The sequence below is a fragment of the Hyla sarda genome, chromosome 1 (assembly GCF_029499605.1).
Source record: "Hyla sarda isolate aHylSar1 chromosome 1, aHylSar1.hap1, whole genome shotgun sequence".
Lineage (NCBI taxonomy): Eukaryota > Metazoa > Chordata > Amphibia > Anura > Hylidae > Hyla > Hyla sarda.
This window is the reverse complement of record NC_079189.1, coordinates 197479979-197507685: the sequence shown is the minus strand read 5'-3', so window position 1 is coordinate 197507685 and position 27707 is coordinate 197479979. Positions and strand designations below refer to the sequence as shown.

Below are 27707 nucleotides of genomic sequence, written 5' to 3'. Positions count from 1 at the left end.
ATACCACATGCCTCAAGGATCCAGGTAACTAGTCCCCATGGCAGGTATCGGTAGCTGCCCCTTGGCTTGAATGACGCATCTCCTTTTTTCTTTCAAAGACCTCCCCCGGTCTGTCTCCAGTTTGGGAGTGGTTCTGCAGCTCCGTTCCGTTGTAGTGAATGGAGCCAAGTTGTAATACCACACCCAAAGTGGAGACAAGAAGGGCGCTGTCTTTGAAAGAAAAATTGTATCCTTTAAGTAGACTGGACTGTCCTGCCCCAGGGACTAGTTACCAGGGTCCTTGTGGTGTGGTGGCCCAGTACGGGAGGTGTTACCCTGTGCATCTGCTGTCCTGTCAGGCAGGCTCCTTCAGTGAACCCTCTGCACTTGTTTCCCCATTGTACATATGTTCCACTGTATAATATGTGTTTATCACTTCAAGAGTTGTACCATGTGATATACATGTGATTGTTACCCAGGAGGTATCAGTGACTAGCTGACCCCAAGAGTGACCTATGGGCTCCCTGCTAGTCTCTCCCATAAAAGCCTGGGAGGAGCTAGCCTCTTGCTCTTTTTGCACCAAGTCTTTGCTGAGGTCAGTCATGCCTAGTGTGTGTGTCCAGTGTGTGTGTCCAGAGTATTGGAGGCCTCAAGTCAAGTCCTGCAGCCACAGTCAAGTGCAAGTCAGCTAAACCTGCAGCATTGTCCGTCATCAGTCAAGTCAGTCTATGTCACATTGTCAAGCAACGTGGCCTGCACCAAATTGCTCAGTCCTACTACAATTTCCAACAAGCCCTTAAGGTTTCTGAGTCACTGTACACCTCCTTGGGCCCTGGCTGAACTGTATAGACTTTACAAACTGTCTACCCTCAGTAAAGCTACCGATGTCCGTAACTTGGCATTGGAGTCTTAATTGCCCCCGTGCCTAGCCCAGGATCCAGCGGTATACCTTCGGGTGGTTATAGGCTAAACCATGCCTTGGCGTCACGAATACAGGGGTTAATACCATCTGCGCCAGGGTAACAACATCTGCCCTGCTCCACACACCCCACCACCACAGTGGCATTTTAAACTAAAATTACTCTGAAACACCCGTGCGTTTTATGCTGCCCCCTGTTTGGGCAGCTTAAAACTGATGACAGGTTCTTTTACTTTTCTTGTAACAGAGACAAAAGGATGTGCTTGCTCTTATGGTACCTTTGTTGTATTGATGCACCTTAGCAACTATGTTGTCTGAGCAGTTGCGCTACATAGCTCACTGTGTCAAATGGCTTATACCATACAAGGTAGAAATAAGAGTGAAAGTTTTAATCTGTAAAATTAGAAATTTTCCTCTCATGCTTGACTGGTCAAGTAGAAATATGCAGCCGGTATTTAACATACTCCCACATTCAAGATGATGGTAACATGGTTACATTTACCAGTGACACCATAAAACAGTTTGTATCGTTCTATAGGCCAGGGTAAGTATAGCTCTTTACATAATATGGATATGCTTATGCACTGAATCCTTGTAAGAATGTTGAGTAATTTGTTCAGCATGTGTCTTAGAATTTCTTTTAACTATACCCTTCCTACTTTATTTCATTTAGATGCTCTTCTTTCCCTTTGGAGAACATGATTCAAATTTTTCTACCATAATAACCATGTAACAATGTATAAGTACAATGTATAGTAAAAATGTATAACTATACACATTGCAGATCAGATAAACCCTTTATATGGAATGTAGACCAATATATGTGGCTGTCATCATCTTCTAAGTTTGAGTATTTATTCACACAGTTACTGATAATATTTCAGTCATATGATGTTCCATCTAAAAACTAGTTTCCCCATGTTCTAAATCAGCACAGAAATGTTCTATTTCATGTGAACAGGGATGCAGAATGTAGTCAGATCTGATGCTGAATTTATTGTGTCTAAACATGTTTGTCAAAACACGCCGGAGGACTGGTGTGTAAAGGTTATTGTTACGTTATGCGCTCTGGCCGCACACGCTGGCCGTGAGCGCATGGTCCCGTTACCTGCTGCTGCCGGGGGCTGGGATTCGCATCGTGGGACGCTTCTGCTTGCGTATCCAGGCCCGTCACTCACCTGTTGCTTCTCCTGCCCCTGCCTTTGCCTCTCTGCTCCGGCACGCATGTCCCCGTCCCCTAGGGCACATGCACCAGAGCTTTAAGATTTAAAGGGCCAGTGCGCCCATAAGTGAAGTAGCACCTGTGGCTCATTGATAAATTCCTCCACCTCCCACATTTCCCTGCCAGATCTTTGTTGCCCTAGAGCCTTAGAGAAAGCATTCCTGTGCATTGCCTTGCCGTGTATCATACCTTTGCCCCGTGACCTGACCTTGCTCCTTTGCCGCCTGCCTACTGACCATTTGCTATGTTCCTGACTACTGTCACGATGCCGGCTGGCAGGAGGTGGATCCTCTGTGCCAGAGAGGGATTGGCGTGGACCGTGCTAGTGGACCGGTTCTAAGTCACTACTGGTATTCACCAGAGCCCGCCGCAAAGCGGGATGGTCTTGCTGCGGCGGTAGTAACCAGGTCGTATCCACTAGCAACGGCTCAACCTCTCTGACTGCTGAAGATAGGCGCGGTACAAGGGAGTAGACAAAAGCAAGGTCGGACGTAGCAGAAGGTCGGGGCAGGCAGCAAGGATCGTAGTCAGGGGCAACGGCAGGAGGTCTGGAACACAGGCTAGGAACACACAAGGGAACGCTTTCACTAGGCACGATGGCAACAAGATCCGGCAAGGAAGGGAAGGGGAAGTGAGGTTAAATAGGGAAGTGCACAGGTGAATGAACTAATTAAGCCAACTGCGCCAATCAGCGGCGCAGTGGCCCTTTAAATCGTAGAGACCCGGCGCGCGCGCGCCCTAAGGAGCGGGGCCGCGCGCGACGGGACAGGACCGAGGGAGAGCGAGTCAGGTACGGGAGCCGGGGTGCGCATCGCGAGCGGGCGCCACCCGCATCGCGAATCGCATCCCGGCTGGGAGAGGTATCGCAGCGCACCCGGTCAGCAGGTCTGACCGGGGCGCTGCGATTGCGAGGATGTTGCGAGCGCTCCGGGGAGGAGCGGGGACCCGGAGCGCTCGGCGTAACAGTACCCCCCCCCCTTGGGTCTCCCCCTCCTCTTGGAGCCTGAGAACCTGAGGACCAGACTTTTGTCTAGGATGTTGTCCTCAGGTTCCCAGGATCTCTCTTCAGGACCACAGCCCTCCCAATCTACCCAAAAAATTTTTTTTCCTCTGACCGTCTTGGAGGCCAGTATCTCCTTTACGGAGAAGATGTCAGAGGAACCGGAAACAGGAGTGGGGGAAACAAGTTTGGGAGAGAAACGGTTGATGATGAGTGGTTTAAGGAGAGAGACATGGAAGGCATTGGGAATACGAAGAGAAGGAGGAAGAAGGAGTTTGTAAGAGACAGGATTAATCTGGCACAAGACTTTGAAAGGACCAAGATAGCGTGGTCCCAGTTTGTAACTGGGGACACGAAAGCGGACATATTTAGCGGAGAGCCATACCTTGTCTCCGGGAGCAAAGATGGGGGGAGCTCTTCTTTTCTTATCGGCAAACTTTTTCATGCGAGATGAAGCCTGTAAAAGAGAATTTTGGGTCTCTTTCCATATGGTGGAAAGATCACGAGTCACTTCATCTACAGCGGGTAAACCAGAGGACAAGGGAATAGGGAGGGGGGGAAGAGGGTGACGGCCGTACACCACGAAAAATGGGGATTTGGAGGAAGATTCAGAGACTCTGAAGTTATACGAGAATTCGGCCCATGGTAGAAGATCTGCCCAGTCATCCTGGCGGGAGGAAACAAAATGCCGTAAATAGTCACCCAGGACCTGGTTAATTCTTTCTACTTGCCCATTGGATTGAGGATGATAAGCAGAAGAGAAGTTTAATTTAATCTTGAGTTGTTTACAGAGAGCCCTCCAGAATTTTGACACGAATTGGACACCTCTATCCGAGACAATCTGCGTGGGCAAACCGTGAAGACGAAAAATGTGTACAAAAAATTGTTTTGCCAACTGAGGCGCTGAAGGAAGACCAGGAAGAGGAATAAAATGTGCCATCTTGGAAAATCGATCAACGACCACCCAAACAACGGTGTTGCCACGGGATGGGGGTAAGTCTGTAATAAAGTCCATACCAATCAGAGACCAAGGCTGTTCGGGGACAGGCAGAGGATGAAGTAGACCAGCAGGCTTCTGGCGAGGAGTCTTATCCCGGGCACAGACAGTACAGGCCCGCACAAAATCAACAACATCCGTCTCCAGAGTCGGCCACCAATAGAAACGAGAGATGAGTTGCAAGGATTTTTTGATGCCCGCATGGCCTGCGAGGTGGGAGGAGTGACCCCATTTGAGGATTCCGAGGCGTTGGCGTGGAGAAACGAAGGTCTTCCCTGGAGGAGTTTGCCTGATGGAGGCTGGAGAAGTGGAGATCAGACAGTCAGGAGGAATGATGTGTTGCGGAGAGAGCTCTACTTCCGAGGCATCCGAGGAACGAGAGAGAGCATCGGCCCTAATGTTCTTGTCGGCAGGGCGAAAGTGAATTTCAAAATTAAAACGGGCAAAGAACAGAGACCACCTGGCCTGGCGAGGATTCAGCCGTTGGGCAGACTGGAGATAGGAGAGATTCTTGTGATCGGTGTAAATGATAACTGGAAATTTTGATCCCTCCAGCAGATGCCTCCATTCCTCAAGTGCTAATTTAATGGCCAGTAGCTCTCGATCCCCGATGGAGTAGTTCCTCTCCGCCGGAGAGAAGGTCCTAGAAAAAAAACCCACAAGTAACAGCATGCCCGGAAGAGTTTTTTTGTAGAAGGACCGCTCCAGCTCCCACTGAGGAGGCATCAACCTCCAATAGGAAGGGTTTAGATGGGTCAGGTCTGGAGAGCACGGGAGCAGAAGAAAAGGCAGACTTGAGCCGTTTAAATGCGTCTTCCGCTTGGGGAGACCAGGACTTAGGATTGGCATTCTTCTTGGTTAAAGCCACGATAGGAGCCACAATAGTGGAAAAATGTGGAATGAATTGTCTGTAATAATTGGCGAACCCCAAAAAACGTTGGATAGCACGGAGTCCGGAGGGGCGTGGCCAATCTAAGACGGCAGAGAGTTTATCTGGGTCCATTTGTAGTCCCTGGCCAGAGACCAAGTATCCTAGGAAAGGAAGAGATTGACATTCAAACAGACATTTCTCCATTTTGGCATAAAGTTGATTGTCTCGAAGTCTCTGAAGAACCATGCAGACATGCTGGCGGTGTTCTTCTAAGTTGGCAGAAAAAATCAGAATATCGTCCAGATACACAACAACACAGGAATATAAGAGATCACGAAAAATTTCATTAACAAAGTCTTGGAAGACGGCAGGGGCGTTGCACAGGCCAAAGGGCATGACCAGATACTCAAAGTGTCCATCTCTAGTGTTAAATGCAGTTTTCCATTCGTCCCCCTCCCTGATGCGGATGAGATTATAAGCACCTCTTAAGTCCAGTTTGGTAAAGATGTGGGCACCTTGGAGGCGATCAAAGAGTTCAGAGATAAGAGGTAGGGGGTAGCGGTTCTTTACCGTGATTTTATTAAGTCCGCGGTAGTCAATGCAAGGACGTAGGGAGCCATCTTTCTTGGACACAAAGAAAAATCCAGCTCCGGCAGGAGAGGAGGATTTGCGGATAAACCCCTTTTTTAAATTTTCCTGGATGTATTCAGACATAGCAAGAGTCTCTGGGGCGGACAGAGGATAAATTCTGCCCCGGGGTGGAGTAGTGCCCGGGAGGAGGTCAATAGGACAGTCAAAAGGCCTGTGAGGAGGTAAAGTCTCAGCTTGTTTTTTGCAAAATACGTCAGCATAGTCCATATAGGCCTTAGGGAGACCGGTTACAGGGGGAACCACAGGGTCACGGCAGGGAGTACTGGGAACCGGTTTAAGGCAGTCTTTGAAACAAGAGGTACCCCAGCTCTTGATCTCTCCTGTGGACCAATCAAGGGAATGGGGAATGGCGTTGAAGCCATGGTAGTCCAAGGAGAATTTCGGAAGTGCAATTGGAGAGGACCAAAAACTCAATTTTTTCGTGATGAGGTCCGATGCACATTAGGAGGGGTTCCGTGCGGTAACGCACGGCACAGTCCAATCTTTCATTGTTAACGCAATTGATGTAGAGGGGTCTGGCGAGACTGGTCACTGGGATGTTGAACCTGTTGATGAGAGAGGCCAAAATAAAGTTTCCTGCAGATCCGGAATCCAAGAAGGCCTTAGTGGAGAAGGAGAAGGTAGAGGCAGATATCCGCACAGGCACAGTAAGACGTGGAGAAGCAGAGTTGACATCAAGGACTGTCTCACTTTTGTGCGGAGTCTGCGTACGTCTTTCCAGGCGGGGAGGACGGATAGGACAATCCTTCAGGAAGTGTTCGGTACCAGCACAGTACAGGCAAAGATTCTCCATGCGGCGTCGTGTCCTCTCTTGAGGTGTCAAGCGAGACCGGTCAACTTGCATAGCCTCCACGGCGGGAGGCACAGGAACGGATTGCAGAGGACCAGAGGAGAGAGGAGCCGGGGAGAAAAAACGCCTAGAGCGAACAAAGTCCATATCCTGGCGGAGCTCCTGACGCCTTTCGGAAAAACGCATGTCAATGCGAGTGGCTAGATGAATGAGATCATGCAGGTTAGCAGGAATTTCTCGTGCGGCCAGAACATCTTTAATGTTGCTGGATAGGCCTTTTTTAAATTTCGCGCAGAGGTCCTCATTATTCCAGGATAGTTCAGAAGCAAGAGTACGGAATTGTATGGCGTACTCGCCAACGGAAGAATTACCCTGGACCAGGTTCAGCAGGGCAGTCTCAGCAGAAGAGTCTCGGGCAGGTTCCTCAAAGACACTTCGAATTTCCGAGAAGAAGGAGTGTACAGAGGCAGTGACGGGGTCATTGCGGTTCCAGAGCGGTGTGGCCCATGACAGAGCTTTCCCAGAGAGCAGGCTGACTACGAAAGCCACCTTAGACCTTTCAGTAGGAAACTGGTCCGACATCATCTCCAAGTGCAGGGAACATTGTGAAAGAAAGCCACGGCAAAACTTAGAGTCCCCATCAAATTTATCCGGCAAGGATAGTCGTAGGCTGGAAGCGGCCACTCGCTGCGGAGGAGGTGCAGGAGCTGGCGGAGGAGATGATTGCTGAAGCTGTGGTAGTAGCTGCTGTAGCATCACGGTCAGTTGAGACAGCTGGTGGCCTTGTTGCGCTATCTGTTGTGACTGCTGGGCGACCACCGTGGTGAGGTCGGCGACAACTGGCAGAGGAACTTCAGCGGGATCCATGGCCGGATCTACTGTCACGATGCCGGCTGGCAGGAGGTGGATCCTCTGTGCCAGAGAGGGATTGGCGTGGACCGTGCTAGTGGACCGGTTCTAAGTCACTACTGGTATTCACCAGAGCCCGCCGCAAAGCGGGATGGTCTTGCTGCGGCGGTAGTAACCAGGTCGTATCCACTAGCAACGGCTCAACCTCTCTGACTGCTGAAGATAGGCGCGGTACAAGGGAGTAGACAAAAGCAAGGTCGGACGTAGCAGAAGGTCGGGGCAGGCAGCAAGGATCGTAGTCAGGGGCAACGGCAGGAGGTCTGGAACACAGGCTAGGAACACACAAGGGAACGCTTTCACTAGGCACGATGGCAACAAGATCCGGCAAGGAAGGGAAGGGGAAGTGAGGTTAAATAGGGAAGTGCACAGGTGAATGAACTAATTAAGCCAACTGCGCCAATCAGCGGCGCAGTGGCCCTTTAAATCGTAGAGACCCGGCGCGCGCGCCCTAAGGAGCGGGGCCGCGCGCGCCGGGACAGGACCGAGGGAGAGCGAGTCAGGTATGGGAGCCGGGGTGCGCATCGCGAGCGGGCGCCACCCGCATCGCGAATCGCATCCCGGCTGGGAGAGGTATCGCAGCGCACCCGGTCAGCAGGTCTGACCGGGGCGCTGCGATTGCGAGGATGTTGCAAGCGCTCCGGGGAGGAGCGGGGACCCGGAGCGCTCGGCGTAACAACTACGCTACTGCTATCCAGACCACGAGTTGCCTAATCCCACCTGTGCCTCGAATCTCCTGAGCCGCCTGTGTGGTCGAGCTGTGCCAGGGCGAGGGGTAACGACCATCCCACTTGTGATCGTTTTTTTTTATTCTTCACCCACTATGAACGGCATGTGAAAAGTTACTAGTGATTTTAATAGGTGTCTTTGCCATCCTAGTAATTATTTTTTCTCAGTTCCCTTGTTGAGGACATACTTTTATGTGATTGTTGTTAAAAATAACTAATAAAAATAATGTGTTTTTTTTTTCATTTAAACATGAGTTTGTGGTTCTTCTGAGTTTGCGATATTGTATTTAATCATTCCCTAACCTTATAAATTGGTATGGAGTCCAGTAAAGGGGGGTTTGGTATTTGGTGTTCTTTCGATACAAATACTTCACAGAATTTAAATTTTATAAACTGTATCATAATGTGTTTTTGAAGGGCAAACACGTATGGTACTTTTCATATATGTGTCTGTGCGTCCAAAACATAGAAAATTGCTTTTATTTTCTGTTGTCAAGTGTCAAAGAGGCGTCCCCAAGCCCCTGAAGAGCTGAGGGCTGGAACACCTACTCACCACTGCCCTCCATCTCTGTCTTTCCATCCAAGCCCTTTTTTACCATATTGTTCTATATTGTCCTATGGTTAAATTAACACCAATACACAGGGTGCATTTGTATATTTTATTGTATATTTTTTAATTAGTTTTAATAATTTAAAAAAACATTTTTTCCAGTATTTTTATTGGACTACCTATATTCTCTCTTTCCCACACTATTTTATATTGATGGTGTACACACTTTATAGTCCATGTTGAATATTTAACCATAGTCAATGAAGGGTTATAAGGACCAATAATCTACAAAATGCCTTTGGATATGTTTCCATATCAGTGAAAGCATACCCACAAATTTCTGGTTGTTTTTTTTTTTTTTAGGGCCAAGGACTCTGTGAAACACTTTCAAGTCTATCTGATTGGGAATTGTATCAAGTTCGGATTCAATGAATTTATATCTGTGAAAGATTTCACCCAACATTTTGCAAATCAGCCTCTTATTGGAAGTGAATCAGGTAGGTTACAGTGGATCTGGTAGTGGTTTTCTGTGATGGTTTGCTCTGGTTTTCTGTCTTGATCCTCCACACAACAGTGTGATCAGTTCTGACTACAACTACTTCAAGTAAGATTCAAAGGCTTTGAATTATAAGGCTCATCTAAGAATAGCACAGACAGAAAAGTATAACTAGAACATGAAAATAGATGATATTCCTTGGCTATATACAGTTCTATATTTTCTATAAGCATAAAAAAGTGTTCATGACAAGGCACAATATTATGGGAAAAGATAGTCAGGAAGAGATGCAATCTTATAATGGCAGAATAACAAGCAGATCTTATATATTCTATATATTTTATTATACAAAGTCTAAGAACGTAACAATACATACCGTAATATGACAGATATGATATCAGTACAATCTCTGTAAAGCATTGTGACACTATATAAAACAACAATAAATGAAATAACATTTATTCTAGCAGCACATCCAGCTTTATGTACACATGGAGAAGGCATTGCACTCATTATAGTAAGGTATTCAGGAGAGCAAATAAAGTTTACTAGTTCCACCACTGTTCTGTCCTTGCTACACGTGGTGTTTGTATAGTCTGACATGCATATAAACCACCCTATTCTTCAACAGACAAGACTTTATGGGGAAGACTATAGATTTATTGAATTATAGTATATACATGGTGAAACTAGAAAATAATAGAAAAGAAAACATGAATTAACACTCTGGAGGTGTTTCTGAAAGGGACTGGTTCCGCATGTATGGAAGCCACTGTGGAAGGGGGGGGGGACACATCTGGGCCTGCGGCACTTCATGAAGGTTTAAGTGGTTGAGGACCCATTAGGGCCATAGATTTATTGTAGTTTACAAATATTGGTATGGAAACCTAAGGCTAAAAAACTATTGAAAATACTAAAACTAAAATGAATAAAAATGGTGCATGTCATGCCAGAAATAAATGTACTACTTTTTTTTTCAATGTGGTAAGTCCCTTATTCATTAAATATTTGCACAGGGCCTGCTTACATGTTAAAATAGCCCTGGCTATGGTTAAAAAATGTACCCAAATATCCAGAATTGACTTAATGTAAACAGGGTCTCAAGTCACACAGTGTTCTAAATATGCTAAAGTGCTGTCATGCATGCACGTAGTGTGCTTTTTATCTATGATGGATGTTTCTAATGTACATTATCAAATAATTCAGCTTTCAAGCACAAAACACTTGAATGGGCACTGTAATTTTTTTGCATGTGATACAGCAGGTAGAATAAATAAGATTTGTAATTTACTCCCTGTTAAAAAAAGAAATGTTATGTCACTTTCATGGCCTTATAAATCTGGCCACTAGGGGTCTCCCTTCTGGCCCAGACCGCATTCCATCTGCACAAAAGCACAGACTTAGGTCTCCTGCCAGGAAGTGCTGTCTGGCCATAGACAGTGAATAGCACTCGCCCTCCCTGTTTCATACACAGGCAGAGAGCAAGTGCTATTCAAGTATGCTTGTTTTACCACTGTTCTGTCAAAATAAAACGTAATGGACATCAGATGAGTAGAAGGGAGATATACTTACAAGTTTAATAACTTGTCTTGCTGTTTAGATTATGAAAAAAGCAAGTGTTATGTTTAAATAAATATCTCAGTCTCCTTAGTGTGGCTTTCAGATCACACAGCAATATAGTTTATGTATCTGCTGAATCTGCCAGACAAACATTGGGCTCCTTGCTCCAGCACAATCCATACTTCTTTACAAACTCTCCATATGTATTGCCCCACACAGTAATAGTGCCCCTATATAGTAGTTAGTCCCTCGCACTGCCACCATTATAGTATTAGGCTCCATGCTGCCCCCATATAGTATTTTTCCCCCATACTACCCCCATATAGTAGTTTGCCCCATAGTATTAGGCCCCCATACTGCCCCCACAAAGTATTGGTTTACCATACTGCTTCCATTTAATACTGTAGTCCTACCAATTACTCTGGTTGCCCATCTTTGAACCCTTTCGAGCTCACTATGTCTTTCTTCTATACTGGGGCCCAGTATTGTAAACAGTATTCCATGTGTAGCCTGACTAGTGATTTGTACAGTGGTAGAATTCTTTCCCCATACTACCATCACATAGTACTAGGGCCCCATAATGCCCCTATACATCCCCTCTGTGGCCTTATATAGAAGTAAGCCCTTTACACTAAAAGCCCTGTCAATTTCAGTTTCTTTGAGGGTATACACTACAATAGCTTATGTCTCTGTTCAGGATAGAAAGTGTATGCCCTCTCAATCTTCTCAGTATAATTTATAAGACACACCAGTGTAGTTTACGTCTCTGATCAGATTATAACATTAGCAGGTGTTAAGATTCAAATAAACCACTCCGTCTCCTCAATTTAGTTTTCAGATCACACTCCATGGTAACTAAGTTTATGGTAACTTTTGTCTCTGTTCAGATTATGGGCTTAGGCCAACGCTAATGAACATCAATGGTAGTCAGGTTGGGAGCATTTCATCACAAAATTCTTATGTTCTGGGAAGATTCTACCGCAATTTATTATGCAAATATTCCTCAGGTTGGGGATTTCCACTCAAACAGGTTTAGACATATTTTCTTATTTCAGATTAAGCCACCACCAACACCGCATGTACAGCAATCCTGGGTCCAGGACAGGTGCCTTCTCTGGGGGAAATTACGTGCTCAGGGCTGAGTTCTAAACACTAGCTCATGGCACAACAAGGTGGCCCTCACTCCATATTGTCCACCTTCACACCTTTTTTCATTTTTAATGGCTTGGAAAAGTAGTCTCCTACACTCTCTTATACAGAGGGACACAGTAAAAAAATAAATAATTAGATATGTTTTATTTTTGTTTATTTATTTATAATTTCTTTTACAATATGACACATATTGCACTTTATGCCTATACAGTAGCATACACTTTGGGCTTTCATTGGAAATATACATCTTGTAATAATCTTGATGCTTACTTTCGAGGGAAGCAAAAAAGAGATGTGAAAAAGAACCTACCTAGTGCTATGTTTGTTCCTGATGAATTCAGGTATAACAATCTATGCAAACATCAGTCTAAACTGGATCAACAACTAAAACAATACACTCACTCAAAACCAAAATTCTTTACAGCTGGTGTCACTGCATTATTATCCACAATTATGGAACCTGATCAACCTGTCATCATAGGGGATCTAGGCAGTCTTGAATTTGATGGCTTCATCACACACTTTGGGGGAAGGTAGAAGTTTTTTTTTTCAGATTAAATATTAATTTTGTCTATTAGATCACATAAAACAGTTACTGCTACATACTCAAAACATACATAAAACAGAACAAATTGCTGTTACATATTTATCACACAGTGACAGCTATTTAGGCATCTATCAGTCCCTAGATTTTTGGTAAATTTGAGTTTTCAAAACTCTACAAAAAGGAAAGCACTGGATTTGTTAGAGCAGCATTAAATACCGGTAATTCTGGAAACCTTTCTTTAAATACCAAAGAGTATGCCATAACAACAGGGATAATGGTCAGACAGCCCTGGAGTTCTTGAATGGGCCCTGGGATATTAGCCCATACACAATATAAGCACCTGACTACATTGATCTTGGCATACTAAGGATTATACTATATAGTGTTTTTGTGAGCCATACACACCTGTTACTGTAGATGAGGACTGGACTGCTACCACAAACTCATTACAAACAGGTCAAAAACAGCTGTCATCTGCTACTTTTGGGCTGTACACGAGGAGGTTCAAATATGAAGTTAATTCCTAGAGATGAAAGTTGGTTTCCCAAACTGCCTGTGTGTGTTTGTGCCTCAGACAGTAATAATGTCTTCTCTGGGCCCCCTGACAGTAATAGTGCCTTCCTTTGTGACCACAGACAACAATAGTGCCCTCCTCTCTCCCATAGACAGTAATAGCACCCCCTTTTGTGAACCTAGACAGTAATATTGCCCTTTTTGTGACCAAGACAATAATGGTTATCTTTTTTGTGCCCTCAGAAAGTAATGGAGACCCTTTGTGCCCTAAGACAGAAATAATGTTCCCTTTGTGCCCTCAGATTTTAATAGTTCCCCCTTTGTGCCCCCAGTGCTAAAGCCCACTTTGTGTCTCCAGACAGTAGTAGTGTACACCTTTAGTCCCAAAAAATAATAATGTTCTCCTTGGGTCTCCATACAGCTTTCCTTGCCCCCAGATAGTAATAGTGATCTCTAATGCGCTCTCAGAAAGTAATGGAGCCCCTTTGTGCTCACAGGCAGAAATAGTGCTTGCTTTGTGCCCCCAGATAGTAAAAGTGATCTTTTTTGTGCCATCAGAAAGTAAGGGATCCCTTTTTGTCCCCAGACAATAATAGTGCCCTCCTTTGTGCCCCAGACAGTAATATTGCCCTTCTTTGTGCCCTCAGATTTTAATAGTGCCCCCATTGTGCTCCGAGACAGAAATCATGCCTTTTTGTGCCCTCAGTGATAAAGCTTCCTGTATACCTCCAGACAGTATTATTGCTGTCCTGTGTGCCTCCAGACAGTAGTAATGTACTCATTTAGTCCCAGACAGTAATAATGTTCTCCTTGGATTTCCATACAGTAATAGTGCCCTCTTTTAGACACCCAAGCAGTAATAAACCCCCCCTTTGTGCACCAACAAATAAAGCCGGCAGCACACAGCCCTGTTACCTGCTTGTGGGATACTTTTCTCATTAAAAATAAATCACTGCAGGAAACTGTCTGGACAGCAGACCCTAGCACCTGATTCATCTCACACGTGGTTTTCCTGCCTCAGGGTGCGTTCACACTGAGCAAATCAAGAGGAATTCACGCTGAAAAATTTACGAAGCAAAAAAAAGAATTTTCTATTCGTGCGGACATTGTGCAGAATCTGCATGGAATTCTGCACATAATTGCACGTGGAAATAGGGGAGAAAGAAGTGGAGGGTTTTTCAGCCATTTCTGCGCAAATTCCGCGCAAAACGATGTCGGGCGGAATTTTTTTTTTACCATTGACTTCTATTGATTTCTGCTAGCGGATTCCGCTTGAAGAATGAACATGTTCTTTCTTCAAGCGGAAAGGAATTCAGCGTCGGAATTCCGCTAGCAGATGTGTGAACAGGACAGCAGAAAACACATTAAAGGGGTACTCCGCCCCTAGACATCTTATCCCCTATCCAAAGGATAGGGGATAAGATGTCAGATTGCCGCAGTGCCGCTGCTGGGGAGCCTGGCACAGCGCTATCATTACAGCACAGAGCGAGTTCGCTCTGTGCGTGATGACGGGCGATACAGGGGACGGAGCCGCGTGATGTCATGGCTCCGCCCCTCGTGACATCACGGCCCGTCCCCTTAATGCAAGTCTATGGCAGGGGGCTTGACGACAGCCACGCCCCCTCCCATAGACTTGTACTGAAAGGGGCGGGCCGTGACGTAACGATGCTCCCGGGGCTCCCCAGCAGCGGCACCGCGGCGATCTGACATCTAATCCCCTATCCTTTGGATAGGGGATAAGATGTCTAGGGGCGGAGTACCCCTTTAAAGTCAATGGGCTGAGGGGATGTGCATTAATTTGGAGCGGAGAATTCAAGAGGAATTACTCGAGTAAATTCCTCTTGAATTACTCAGTGTGAACGCACCCTCACAGTGCATACAAAGTGGAGACCGATAAAGTCAGGTCAGGACAGGTGCCTACTGCACCCTACACAGTAACAGGCACAGCATTCTAGTCTTGTGTGGGGAGTGGATTGCAAGTCCTATAGCTATAGCTAAGACGTCTTTAGGAATACCCCTTTAACACATGAAGCGTGCATAAAGTCTGTTCAGTGTTCTGCAATGTCTTCCCACTATCTAAACAGAGTGCGTTAAGAGAGGAGTAACATAAAGTAGCATTGTGAACTAATGATAAAAGCCAGGTTTACAGTAGAAAGGAGCCAAGACCAGTTGTAAGTAACCCAAGTGATATGAGAATATTTTTTTCGGCTCAGTATTTGGTACACATAGTATTACATTTCACCCTGAGAATACATTAGCCTGCTATCTGCCTCAGGACACCGTGCTTCTCTGCTGAAATTCTGCTTTAAAGAGGATCAACACCGGCATTGAGTGAGTGGTTTAACTTACAAGCCCCATTGAGTCGATGTGAGCTAGAGGCTGCCAGCAGAGATAGTGTTTTTGTGAGCTGTAGACACCTGTTGGATAAGGACTGGACTGCTACCACAATCTCATTGCACACAGGTCACAAAACAGCTGTCAGCCGTACTAATTCTGTGCTGTACATAAGGGGGTTCAAATGTGAAGTTTATTCCTAGAGGTGAAAGTTGGGTTCTCAAACTGCCTGTGTTAACCCTTACAAGTGCAGGAATGTCCAATCTAATGGCAAAAAAAAATAAAAAAAAATAAACAACAGCAGTAATAAAAAGGCAAAAAATGACAAATAACAGTGCAACCTTTCCAACAACCACTTCTTAAGCAGATTAGATTTTCAGTGACATATACTCAGTTGCACATTTATTATACATTTTTTGAGAAGACCACACCCAAGAATACTACTTTTTGTGCTATTTTGGGTGGTTGTCTCAAAGAGTTTTCACTGTCATTAGATAGTGCTTAAGTGCCTCCTTAATGGGCTACTCCGGTGGAAAACTTTTTTTTTTTAAATCAACTGGTGTCAGAAAGTTAAACAGATTTGTAAATTACTTAAATCTTAATCCTTCCAGTACTTATTAGCTGCGGAATACTACAGAGGAAATTCTTTTCTATTTGGAACACAAAGCTCTCTGCTGACATCACGAGCGCCGTGCTCTCTTCTGACATCTCTGTCCATTTTAGGAAGTATCCAGAGCAGCATATGTTTGCTATGGGGATTTTCTCCTACTCTGGACAGTTATTAAAATGGAAAGAGATGTCAGCAGAGAGCACTGTGCTCTCTGTGTTCCAAAAAGAAAAGAATTTCCTCTGTAGTATTCAGCAGCTAATAAGTACTTGAAGGATTAATACTTTTTAATAGAAGTAATTTACAAATCTGTCTGGCACCAGTTGATTTAAAAAAAAATAAAAAATAGTTTTCCACCGGAGTACCCATTTAAATATGTTAAGTGATATGTTACGCAACCTACATGTGGTATGTTCAGGTAATTCAGTGCTCGACACTAGAAGAGCCCTTAGTGCGTGCACAGACAAGTAATACTAGTGATTTGTAAATGCAACTTGTGATGCAAGGGGCTCATGTGTTATACACACTGCGCCATTTTTTAGCATATTTTTGACTGGTCTATTTTTCCTTTGTCAGAGTTGTCAAACATTACTTTTTTTTGTCAGCGGAAGTATATGTGGTTTGTGAAGTATGCCTGATTTTACCTGAAGTATTATTGATGACTTTTTAAAAAATTGCTACATTTTTGCACTCCAGGGGGGCTGTGGGGTAGACTCAGCCAGCCAAATCTATTGACTCATTTTGATGAGTTTGTCACAGAATATAAAATGCATAGCAGCTCACTCACACCACCTTTTCAGGTAGCATTCTCAAAAACATCAGTTTTCCACACCAGTTACAGAGTTTTAAGAAGTGATTGGGATTTAATGCCAAGCCAGAGATCTCTCCAGAAGCAAAGAAGACCCATCTGCATGCATAATGCCTAGTGAAGTGCCAATGGCCTTTCAAGCTCCACACACCGGCAAAGGAGAAATCTAATCCCTTTTCACAGAATACAATAAAGAGACACAATGACAAGCAGACAACAAATTGTGTATAGTATCTCTGCACTCCATTACTTCAGGGAGCTATTGTAGGCTGGTTAGGTTCAATGCCCAATATGTAGAAATGAGCAGCCCTCATATGCATGTATGTTCATTAACAAGTTCATATTTATTGAAAATTATAATATCTGAAACATTTTAACAAATCCATGCGGCTCTGTGTGTCAGACATCAGACTTAGACTTCTCAAGTTATAGACTTATATAACATTTCATATAGACATATAGGTCATCTATAAAAGAAATGTTGGAGAGGCTCTTGTTAGATTAGCAACCTGTGGACCCGAGCTACCCAAATGGCACCTATACCCACAATAGGCAGATTAAAAGAAGAAATTGGGGCTCGGGGTCATAAATATTGAACCAAATAGTATTTATTAATGTTTAAAAAATAATATATTAATCAGCATTATGTGCTGTGTTTCACAGGGCCCTTGTGAGTCAACAGGGACACAAGATAGCAATATAAAATAAAAAAATATATAAAATATATAATGGGAAAAAAGGGGTAATAAAATAGGGATAATGAGATAAAATAATTAAATGTGGCCACACACTATAATAAATACAACCTGGATATAACACTGCGCAGTATATTGTGCTTTTTGTTCTGTTTTACAGTGCTCACTCTAATCATGCGACTCAGTTCAGTAAGCCAGTAATGTCCAGGTATGGTGACAAGTCTATGACTCCCTGATTCGGGAGTGTGGAAAGGTGCAAAGTCTCTGTGCAATGTTATTAGATGTACTGCAATATTAGGTAACAGTTGTGCGGGTAGGTGGATGGTACCTTGAGATGTGTGTCAGTTGTAGTCCACTTTCCGGTGTCTCCTGGCAGGGAGCACGCTGCTAGAGACGACAGCGCGAGCAGCAGTGGGCTCCAGTTGTGTGGACTGCAGCGCTTCTCCTGGATGTAGCAGTAGCAGATCCCGGCGGTGTCCTCGTGTTTGAGGTAGCGCGTGTTGTTACGGGTTGATTGGCAGGTCTAATGATGCCGGTAAGATGGACAAATATGTTTGAGACTTGTGCTTTATCTCAATATTGTAGGTAGTGGTGGTCACTGGGGTAATAAGTAGCTGGATGTGTTTCAGGACCTCCTTAGGTCCTTTCTTCAGCAGCTTGGTATAGTGTGTTTGGGGGTCATTCTCTAAGATATATATACCTTAAACCCCTCCTCTTTGAGGAAACGTCACATCCAGTTTGATAAGGTTTTTAGAGCAACAAAATGTCAACATAGAAATAAAGATTCAAAAAAAATCTTTAAATCTTTATTTCTATGCTGAAATTGACACTATATATTTTTTCTTTCTTTCTTTTTTTATTTATTTATTTTTATTTCTATGTTGACATTTTGTTGCTCTAAAAACTTTATCAAACTATATGTGAAGTTTCCTCAATATATATCTTAGAGAATGACCCCCAAACACACTATACCTAGCTGCTGAAGAAAGGACCTAAGGAGGTCCTGAAACACGTCCAGCTACTTATTACCCCATGTGACCACCACTACCTACAATATTGAGATATAGCACAAGTCTCAAACATATTTGTCCATCTTACCGGCATCATTAGACCTGCCAATCAACCTGTGACAACGTGCGCTACCTCAAACACGAGTACACCGCTGGGATCTGCCACTGCTGCATCCAGGAGAAGCGCTGCAGTCCACACAACCGGAGCCCACTGCCGCTCGCTCTGCGAATCAAGGGGATGGCCGAGTCTCTAACAGCGTCCCTGCCAGGAGACACCGGAACGTGGACTACAACTGACAAGCATCTCAAGGTACCATCCACCTACCTGCATAACTGTTACCTAATATCGCAGTACAACTAATAACTTTGCACAGAGACTTTACACCTTTCCGCACTCCCGAATCAGGGAGTCATTGACTTGTCACCATACCTGGACATTACTGGCTTACTGAACTGAGTCGCATGATGAGAGTGAGCACTCTAAAACAGAACAAAAAGCACAATATACTGCGCAGTATTTTATCCAGGTTGTATTTATTATAGTATGTGGCCACATTTAATTTTATTTTATTTGCCCTGTTTTATTAGCCCTTTTTTGCCATTATATATTTTATATATTTTTATTTTATATTGCTATCTTGTGTCCCTGTTGACTCACAAGGGCCCTGTGAGTCACAGCACATAACGCTGATTAATATATTATTTTTTAAACATTAATAAATACTATTTGGTTCAATATTCATGACCCTGAGACCAAATTTCTTCTTTTAATAAAGGTCATCTAGACCTTTGTACAATTTTGTGTCAATGAGGAAGAGCATTTTAATTTCTTGCATTAACCCCTGCACAGGACTTCGGACATTGCAATGGTCTTAGCTCTTCTTCATTGACACTGGCTTGTATTCCTGAAACTTATACCAGTTGGCAAAAGTCAAGATGGTATACAATCTGACTTAAATGAAATTGTTGATATCTTAAGTCTGACGTCTTCTGTATTGATTTGTTAAACCTTTACAGATATTATAAATTTTAATAAATATGAACTTTTTAATAAACTTTGATGCATAGTAGTGCTCTTGATTTCTATATATATATATATATATATATATATATATATATATATATAGACAAAAAAGTTACCTTTTTTGTCTTTAAAATAGTTCCTCATCTTAATGTCTTAATGAATGAAATATGTGTAACTGGCTGAATTATTCCCATTAAAATGTGGTTGCAGATAACACTAGAAAAGTGCTATTGGGTAGTATGTGCAGTAGCATGTAAATGTTGGCATTGGTAAAATGTGCAATAAATGAATAAATACTTGGTTGCCATCTGCTGGAGACATATTGACTGTAGCAAATATCAAAACCACATTCAGTTTTTGTCTGTTAGACTAAGCTCCTATCTGAAAACTACCATACAATTGTATATGTCAGTAAACCGGCAGAAGGATATGCTTATTTATATCGGCTTGTACATTTTCTTGTGTAATCGAGCTGGATGTGGATCCTCTAACATGTGTGGCTGATGACCAGCGGAGTCTAAGGTGCCGCTGGTCTTCACCAGAGCCTACCGCAAGGCAGGATGGGCTTACTGCGGCAGGCGACACCCAGGTCGCTTCCTCCGACACGGCTCGACCACACAAGTAGCTGGGCAAGGAGAGGTACCGAAGGATAAGGCAGTAGCATAGTCAAATGTAGCAGAAGGTCAATGCAGGCGGCAAAGTTGCGGAGTCTAATAACGTAGCGGAAGGTGTGGAAACACGGTAAGGCTAACAGGCTATAACGGTCGCTTAATCTCCGGCTAGGGCACTGAAGATCCGGCAGGGAAGGGTGGGAGGTGCAGGGACTTATAATGTGGTGTCAGGTGCAAAAACTAATTATGGGCGCACTAGCCCTTTAAATTTCAGAGCTCCGGCGCACACGCCCTAGGAGATGGAGACGCGTGTGTCGGAGCTGAGACACAGAGGCAGCGGAGCGAGTTGAGTGACGGGCTGGGATTCGTATGCGGGTGAGTCCCGCGATGCGAATCCCAGCTCCGCCGGCAGACAGGGACACCGGGACACTGCGCTCACGGCCGGTGCTTGCGGCCGGAGTGCAGAGCGTAACATCTTGATTTATTGATTTCAATATACTAAATCTAATAAAGTCGAAAAGTGATTATATTCAGGTTTTTTTTTGTTGCAGAATTAAAAATGTCATAACCCCTTTATAACGTAGAGGCACAATATACTGTGGACTCACCACCAATATCTAACCAAAAAAGAGCACTAAGAGCGTCACTTGAATGACTATATAAAACAATTTCCATTTTATTGATATGCATAAAAATTTACAATAAAAAGGAGGAATAGCATCAACATAACAGCGACATCACCGGACCCACTGCATCAGAAATTGATCATATTATATAGGTAAATGCTGTACAATGGCGCCATCCCGGTCCCTGCCTTGTGTTTTACTCTTGTGGCTAAGTGGGTATTATAAGCTTTGGGTTATGCACTGTTGTACCTTATTTTCATGTGGCACTTTATGCACAAGGCACTTTACCTTTTAGTATTTATACTGATATACCTTATGGATTGTGCAGTGTGCTGCTTTATATGTAATGTTCATTATGATTGTGCAGCATTTACCCATATAATATGATCAATTTTTGATGCAGTGGGTCCGGTGATGTCGCTGTTATGTTGATGTTATTCCTCCTTTTTATTGTTGTAAATTTTTAATGCATATCAATAACATTTTAATTTTTTATATAGTCATTCAAGTGACTCCATTATTGCTCTTTTTTGGTTAAATGCCAGTATATGTTAGCATACTGTTTTGCTGGTTTACAGACATATAACACAATTGTACAGTAGTTTCCAGATGTGAATTTCCCTTTAAAAGTAAAAGAAGAAACACATAATCATTAAAATAAAATCTAAAATATGAGGATTCCTACGTGATTTACAAGAAATCCAGCATACCAGAACAGTCTAATGCAACACTGAATTGGTTTTCACCACTACATTTGGAGCACAAAAAGAAAATTAAAGTGACGCTTCAGCTTGTAGGTCTCCCTTTAGCTGATGTTCCTTGCGTGATAACCTTTGCATGTATGTCTAGTTGTACAGTAATGTTCATTGACAAATCAACAAGTTATGCGGTTTATATTATCATATTATATCTCAACAAATCAGTACATATCGAGAAAAAATATCATACTGCTCAAATATGAAATGTTGACTGCCAAGAATAATGACATATGACTCTTGTTCTTTTATTGCAGGTACTTTAATCCTGTTGAAACATCCATATCCACGAACAGTGGAAGAGCCATCAATATATGAATCTGTCAGAGTTCATACTGCCATGCAGACTGGACGTTCTGAAAATGACCTTGTGCCTGTGGCCCCTTCTGTAAGTATATGCCATTCATATATTCCTTCTGAAGTTTGACAGATTCATAAAAACTTGCAGGCAGAATTTTTGGGCCACATTTCCATCGGTTACTGGAAGAGTATTGATTTAATAGCTTTATCTATAGTTCTGTTCATATGTGGACAAGTGTTATACAAATGTTTTCCCTCCCTGTCGAGAGGGAAAGCATTCTGGTGGAACAGCAGGGGAACCCCATGTGCTTTGGCTAGGCTCTTTGGTTTCACAGCAGGGCACAATCATTGTAACTTCTGTTACTTGACAGGGTAACCTCATGCTCCCAAGGTTGTCCCAGTGAAGGGTTGCTGCTCAGGTGGTGTTGTAGATGGTAATTCCCCTTGGGCTGGTTGCATGGTATTAGGTTGCCCTTGTTGTTGGCGGTTCAAATAATGAGCCAAACACTGGTATAGTGGAATCATAACATTCTTTTATTCTACAGATATATGGAGGTACAGTCTGTTGTAATTAAATCAATCCAACAGATGGCTAGGATTCAGTGGTCCAGAAACTCTTTACCCTGCTATGGCCCACTACAAAGCAATAATCCAAAGTTCTCTTCCTTAAGTATTCTGCTATTCCTGTTTGTTCCCAGTGGTTTCCCAAAAACAAGGTGTATTAACATAGAGCTGAGCTGCAATGCCCAATGTGGGGCGCAGGTCCAATGAATATGTGCTAGCTTGGCCGCTACGAAGTCTCTAGGCCCAGCCTGAATCTTCGAAGGGTATATCTATATCTTGGGGCATCTGTGTTCACCTTCTCACCACAGTTTCTCTCTTCCTCTCTCCACACTCTTCTGCTTAGGATTTAGACTAAGCACATTTCTACAGGATATAATTCTGACTCTGCAAAAGGTGTTCAGCCCTTCCAGGGTTAAGCTAGACCCCCTCACAACTCAACTGAACCTTCTTCCTTTGGGGAGCGAGAGGCTTGACTAAAGCAGGCCCCTCCCACATACTAGAATGTTCCCAATGTAAAGCAAATGGGCCTCTGTAAAGTACATGGGCTTTCCTCACAGCCAACAAAAGTGTAATGTTAGAACCATATCAAAATAGTGAAAATTATTTAAAAGACAGTAGAAAAATATAAATAGGTATAAATATAATGCACTCGTGGGCAAAAACCAGTCTACAGGCCCCAAAGGGTATGCAGTGGGACACTGCATTATTACATTCTTATCTTTGTGCACCCTGAAAACATCATTGCACTTGAAAAGTAAAATGTTAACCCTTATCCCATTATCCTTCGGATAAGACCTTCGGAAAATGTTAGCTGGAATCTGATTGGTTAGTATGGACAACTTCACTTCTCAATTGTACTAGTTTTATTTAAAAAAATGAACTTTTACATCAATAAATTCCTATTTATTTTTGTTTTCGTTCACAGTTGGGCACAAAAGAAGGTTTTCTCACAAAACAAGGAGGACGTGTAAAGGTAATAAGCTTAATGCTCAATGTATGAAATCTCATACAATTCCAATAAAATATTCTGTTAGGTAGGAACCTCTTAACGTATTAAGAATAAAAATAAAAGATGGAAATGTAAAAGGTGTCTTAATGATAAAGGATTCTCACCAGCCCAATCCTATACCGCTCACATTCCAAAGGTGCTTGGCTTCCACTGCTGATCATTTTCTAGTGAATCTGAACTCGCAGGAAATGCCAACACGTCCAATCACCTGCTCAGGTGGGTCAGCGCTGTAGCCATTGATTGGCTGAGAGGGAATTTCTTTTATGTTTAGACATCACCATTAACAGGGTACTCTGGTGGAAAACTATTTTTTTTTAAATGAACTGGTGCTAGAAAGTTAAACAGATTTGTAATAACTTCTATTTAAAAATCTTAATTCTTCCAGTACTTATCAGCTGCTGTTTACTGCTCAGAAAGTTGTATAGTTATTTTCTGTCTGACCATAGTGTTCTCTGCTGACACATCAATCCATGCCAGAAACTGTCCTGAGCATGAGAGGTTTGTCCAGAAACTGAGCATGAGAGGTTTGCTATGGGGATTTGTTCCTGCTGCTGCTCTGATCAGTTCCTGACATGGACAGAAGTGTCAGCAGATAGCACTGAGGTCAGACAGAAAAGAAATTCAAAAATAAAATAACTTATTTAGTATAAAGCAGCTGATAAGTACTGGAAGGATTAAGATTTTTAAATAGTTTAATAATTTACAAATCTGTTTAACTTTCTGGCACCAGTTGATGTGACATTCCCCCCCCCCCCCCCACTGGAGTATCCCTTTAAGCAATTAGCAGTGGTGATCTGGTCACCTTCAGAAGAACTATTTTATATTTTTATAGCACCCAACTTCTTATGAAAATGTTTCCTTTCCTCAAAGAACCCCTTTAAAATGTTAGTGGAGAGGCTATGATACTTTACACATCTCTGGTGATTTAGGGCAGTGCAGGGGTTTAATAGATTGTTTCCCTGATAGTCTAGGGTAGTGCAACTACAAAACTTGGTGTTCTACAGTGGATTACTCACCTTTCCAGAAACCACCAACAGCTGATGTGTCCTCTCTACCTTCCAAAAAACTTGATATGATGTGATATTTACTCATTTAACATCCCATACCTGGCCAGCAGTACAAAACATGGTGTTTCCTCATAGAGACACACAGGCAATAGCTGCAGAGACAGCTTTTTTTCACCCAAAAATATACACATTCTTAAAGGGTACCTCTCATCAAATAAACTTTTGATATATTTTAGATTAATGAATGTTGAATAACTTTCCAATAGCATGTTAATGAAAAATATGCTTCTTTCTATTGTATTTTTCCCGATCAGTCCTGTCAGCAAGCATTTCTTACTCATGCTAGAGTCCTAAACACTCAGAACTGCCAGCCTGCTTTGTTCACAGCCAAACAGGCTGTGAACAAAGCAGGCTGGCAGCTCTGAGTGTTCTCCTTTGTGAACAAAGCAGACTGGCAGCTCGTAGTGTTTAGGACTCCAGCATGAGTCTGAAATGCTTGCTGCCAGGACTGGTAGGGAGACCCCTAGTGGTCATTTCTTCAAAGTGGAAAATTAAATAGAAAGAAGCATATTTTTTAATAACATGCAATTGTAAAGTTATTCTGCATATATTAATCTATAATATATCAAAAGTTTTTTTGATGAGAGGTACCCTTTAAACAATGTATATTACGAATACACATACAGTATAATGATATTATCTATATTAAATAAAATGTTTTTGCTGACGACAGGTAGACTTTTATTCTCAGTATAAGTGTCTTCTGTAAACATGTGACAGTATAATAGTAGTGATGAAAGAGTAAAACTGCTGGCTACCATCATTAGAAGAGGCTGAAATGTAATCTTTCACACTATGATATTTTTGCATCAGGCCATCAGTCATTGCGAGTGTTGTATTTCTTCCTGAGAAACTCTCTTTTCTCAGTGTTAAATCTAAGCATTGGACTCATTGGATCAATTGTATCTATTAATTGCAACAACGTGAGAATTTTTCTCTTGTGTCTGATAGAGCTGGAAAACCAGGTGGTTTATACTGACACGGAATGAACTGAAATATTACAAGGACCAGTTGGTAAGTTTGTCTCATTACTGTAGACAGCATACTTATGAGTAGTAGGATTAGTTTCAGTAGCTGGAGAGGCAGATGGTTTGTACACATACAGTATCTGTGACCTGTATATCAGCAGCCTAAGCTGGGCCATGCTGTGAATATATAGTAATAAGCTTTTACAACTTTCCCATTTTCTTCAGTTGGAGCTGTAATAATCAGTCAGAAAAAGAAAAATTAGTTTAGTAAAAAATATAAGTGTCTTAAAATTTCCTGTTGACATTTAACTAACATCCGGCAGTTGTGTTTTTGGTCAACCAAAAAAAAAAAAAAAAAAAAGCATGTGTGAAACCGTCCTTAGGGTAGGGTCACATGTAGTGCATCCACAGAGTATTTCCTGCTGCATATGCTCCGATGCCAGTCACTAGAGTGAGCTCCCTGCTGCAGCTGGATAGCCCATGTAGCAGATCTGCAGCAGGAAATCTGCTGATACGAGCAGACACACAGTGCTAAACGGCAGCAGCAGGAAGCTCACTCTAGTGGCTGGTATTGGCGGATACGCAGCGTGAAATACGCTGTGGATGTGCTATGTGTGACCCTACTCTAAGGCTAGTTTAACACATAGGGTTTGTGCTATGTGTGACCCTAACTTTAAAATGTAATTTGTTTTTACTCTTTCTGCAGTCCCAGGAGCCAATAAAGACACTGGACCTCACGGAGTGCAGTGCGGTACAGTTTGACTACTCACAGGAGAGAGTTAATTGTTTCTGGTATGTGCTTTGTAATGTAGGTATGTTTATTTTAAGACATTATTTTAGGGTGTCACTACATCATGTTTTCAATTGGGACATTTACATCTCAAAATACATCCAAAAATATTTGCAGTATCTTGGCATTTAGTTGGCCAAAAAATAAGGCAGAAAAGGTGCTAGCACTTAATTTCAGGCGGAAAATGTTAGTTTTTACATGAATAAAATAAAACAGTGTGTGCACAAAGAGCTGTTCTTCCATATAGCTCTTTTTGAGGAGTTTCTTGAACTATAAAAATGCTGTTGTTGGGTCATTTTATATCTCAAAAATGGCCGAAAAAAACAACGCACATAACCTCACTTTAACATTTTGCATGTGTTTGCTATATACCAATAAAATAGTGTTTAACCCTTCACCTTTATATTGTAATACTTGCAGATCCTGGGCCCTAATCAAAAAAAAGGGGGCCCACAATCCATGTGTCATTTATAATAGTGGTGCCTTCTCATATGGCAGATTGGACTCTTGGTTCCTCTGGCATCAGGGCAACTGTTCCCTCTGCACCCTGCTCAGACAATGAGACAAAAACTAGAAGCACATACCGTAGTTTACATTTTAAATAATGCCACACAATTCTGTATTACGGTATATACCCACAACTGACGTTCCATTCTTACTTTACAGCTTAGTATTCCCTCTGAGGACGTACTACCTCTGTGCAAAGACTGGGGCAGAAGCAGATGAATGGATAAAGATTTTAAGGTGGAAAATGGTAAGAAAACATGGAACTTATATAAATGGATGTTGCTTTTGTATTTTACCTAAGTTATATTACTATACAAATAAACACTTCACCTGATGAAATCCATCATTTAACAGAATAAATTTTTTCTATTTCACCTCACAAATACTTTTTTTGTTTCACAGTCTATTATATAGCAAAATGAAGGGCTCCATTACAAGTACAATTGGTCCCACAAAAACAAGCCCTCATATGGCCCTCTAGATGGAAAAATAAAAGGGCTCTGAGAAGAGGAGTAGTAAAATGAAAACCCCATAATTATGAAACTGCCACTGTTTTTCCCTGCAATTTGGCTTTTTTTTCTGGCGTTTTTCTGGCATTTATACCTTTATGTGGAATTTGCCTTTTTTGGCCCCTTTGATGTTTTTTTTCTCGCCAAATTTGTTGGGTACCAAAAAAAAAATAATAATAATAATAATAAAAAAAGGATGCAATAGGGATGGGAAAAAGGATTTAATGAAATTTTTTATAACAAAATTTTATTTAATTTTTAATAAAGTGTGTGTGTTTCACTTTTTTTCTCTATTTTATTTTTATTTTTTTGGTAGTACTACTACTCCCAGCATGGATAAGACTGTTCCATGATGGGAGTAGTAGTACCTGTACTAATAGACAGATCAGCCCGGGTGTCACTTCTGACACCCTATACGATCGTCCATAATATAGTAGAGATGTGGAGTGGCTCTATACAGCGCTCGCATCTCTGCACTATACTCTGGCCAGTGATGTGAATAGAACATCACTCATTCATATTTTCCGCCCAGAGTGGGGATTGGCCAGATGGTTGCAGCCAATCACAGCTCTCAGAGGGAAATATGAAGTGATGTTCTATTCATATCACTGGCCGGTGTGAGGTGGAAACCTGCATTATACA

General features: G+C 42.6%; 1 protein-coding gene across 3 annotated transcripts in view; it reads left to right on the top strand.

The window, feature by feature from the left end:
- The window catches only part of DAPP1 (dual adaptor of phosphotyrosine and 3-phosphoinositides 1), a 268154-nt gene that overhangs the window by 238502 nt on the left and 1945 nt on the right, over positions 1-27707 (top strand). For all 3 annotated transcript variants that reach the window (XM_056566904.1, XM_056566894.1, XM_056566883.1), the window contains 6 exons: positions 8977-9110; positions 21609-21739; positions 23141-23188; positions 25243-25305; positions 25966-26051; positions 26716-26803. In XM_056566904.1, the coding sequence (XP_056422879.1) occupies positions 8977-9110; positions 21609-21739; positions 23141-23188; positions 25243-25305; positions 25966-26051; positions 26716-26803 (550 nt within the window). The remainder of the gene's footprint in view (positions 1-8976; positions 9111-21608; positions 21740-23140; positions 23189-25242; positions 25306-25965; positions 26052-26715; positions 26804-27707) is intronic.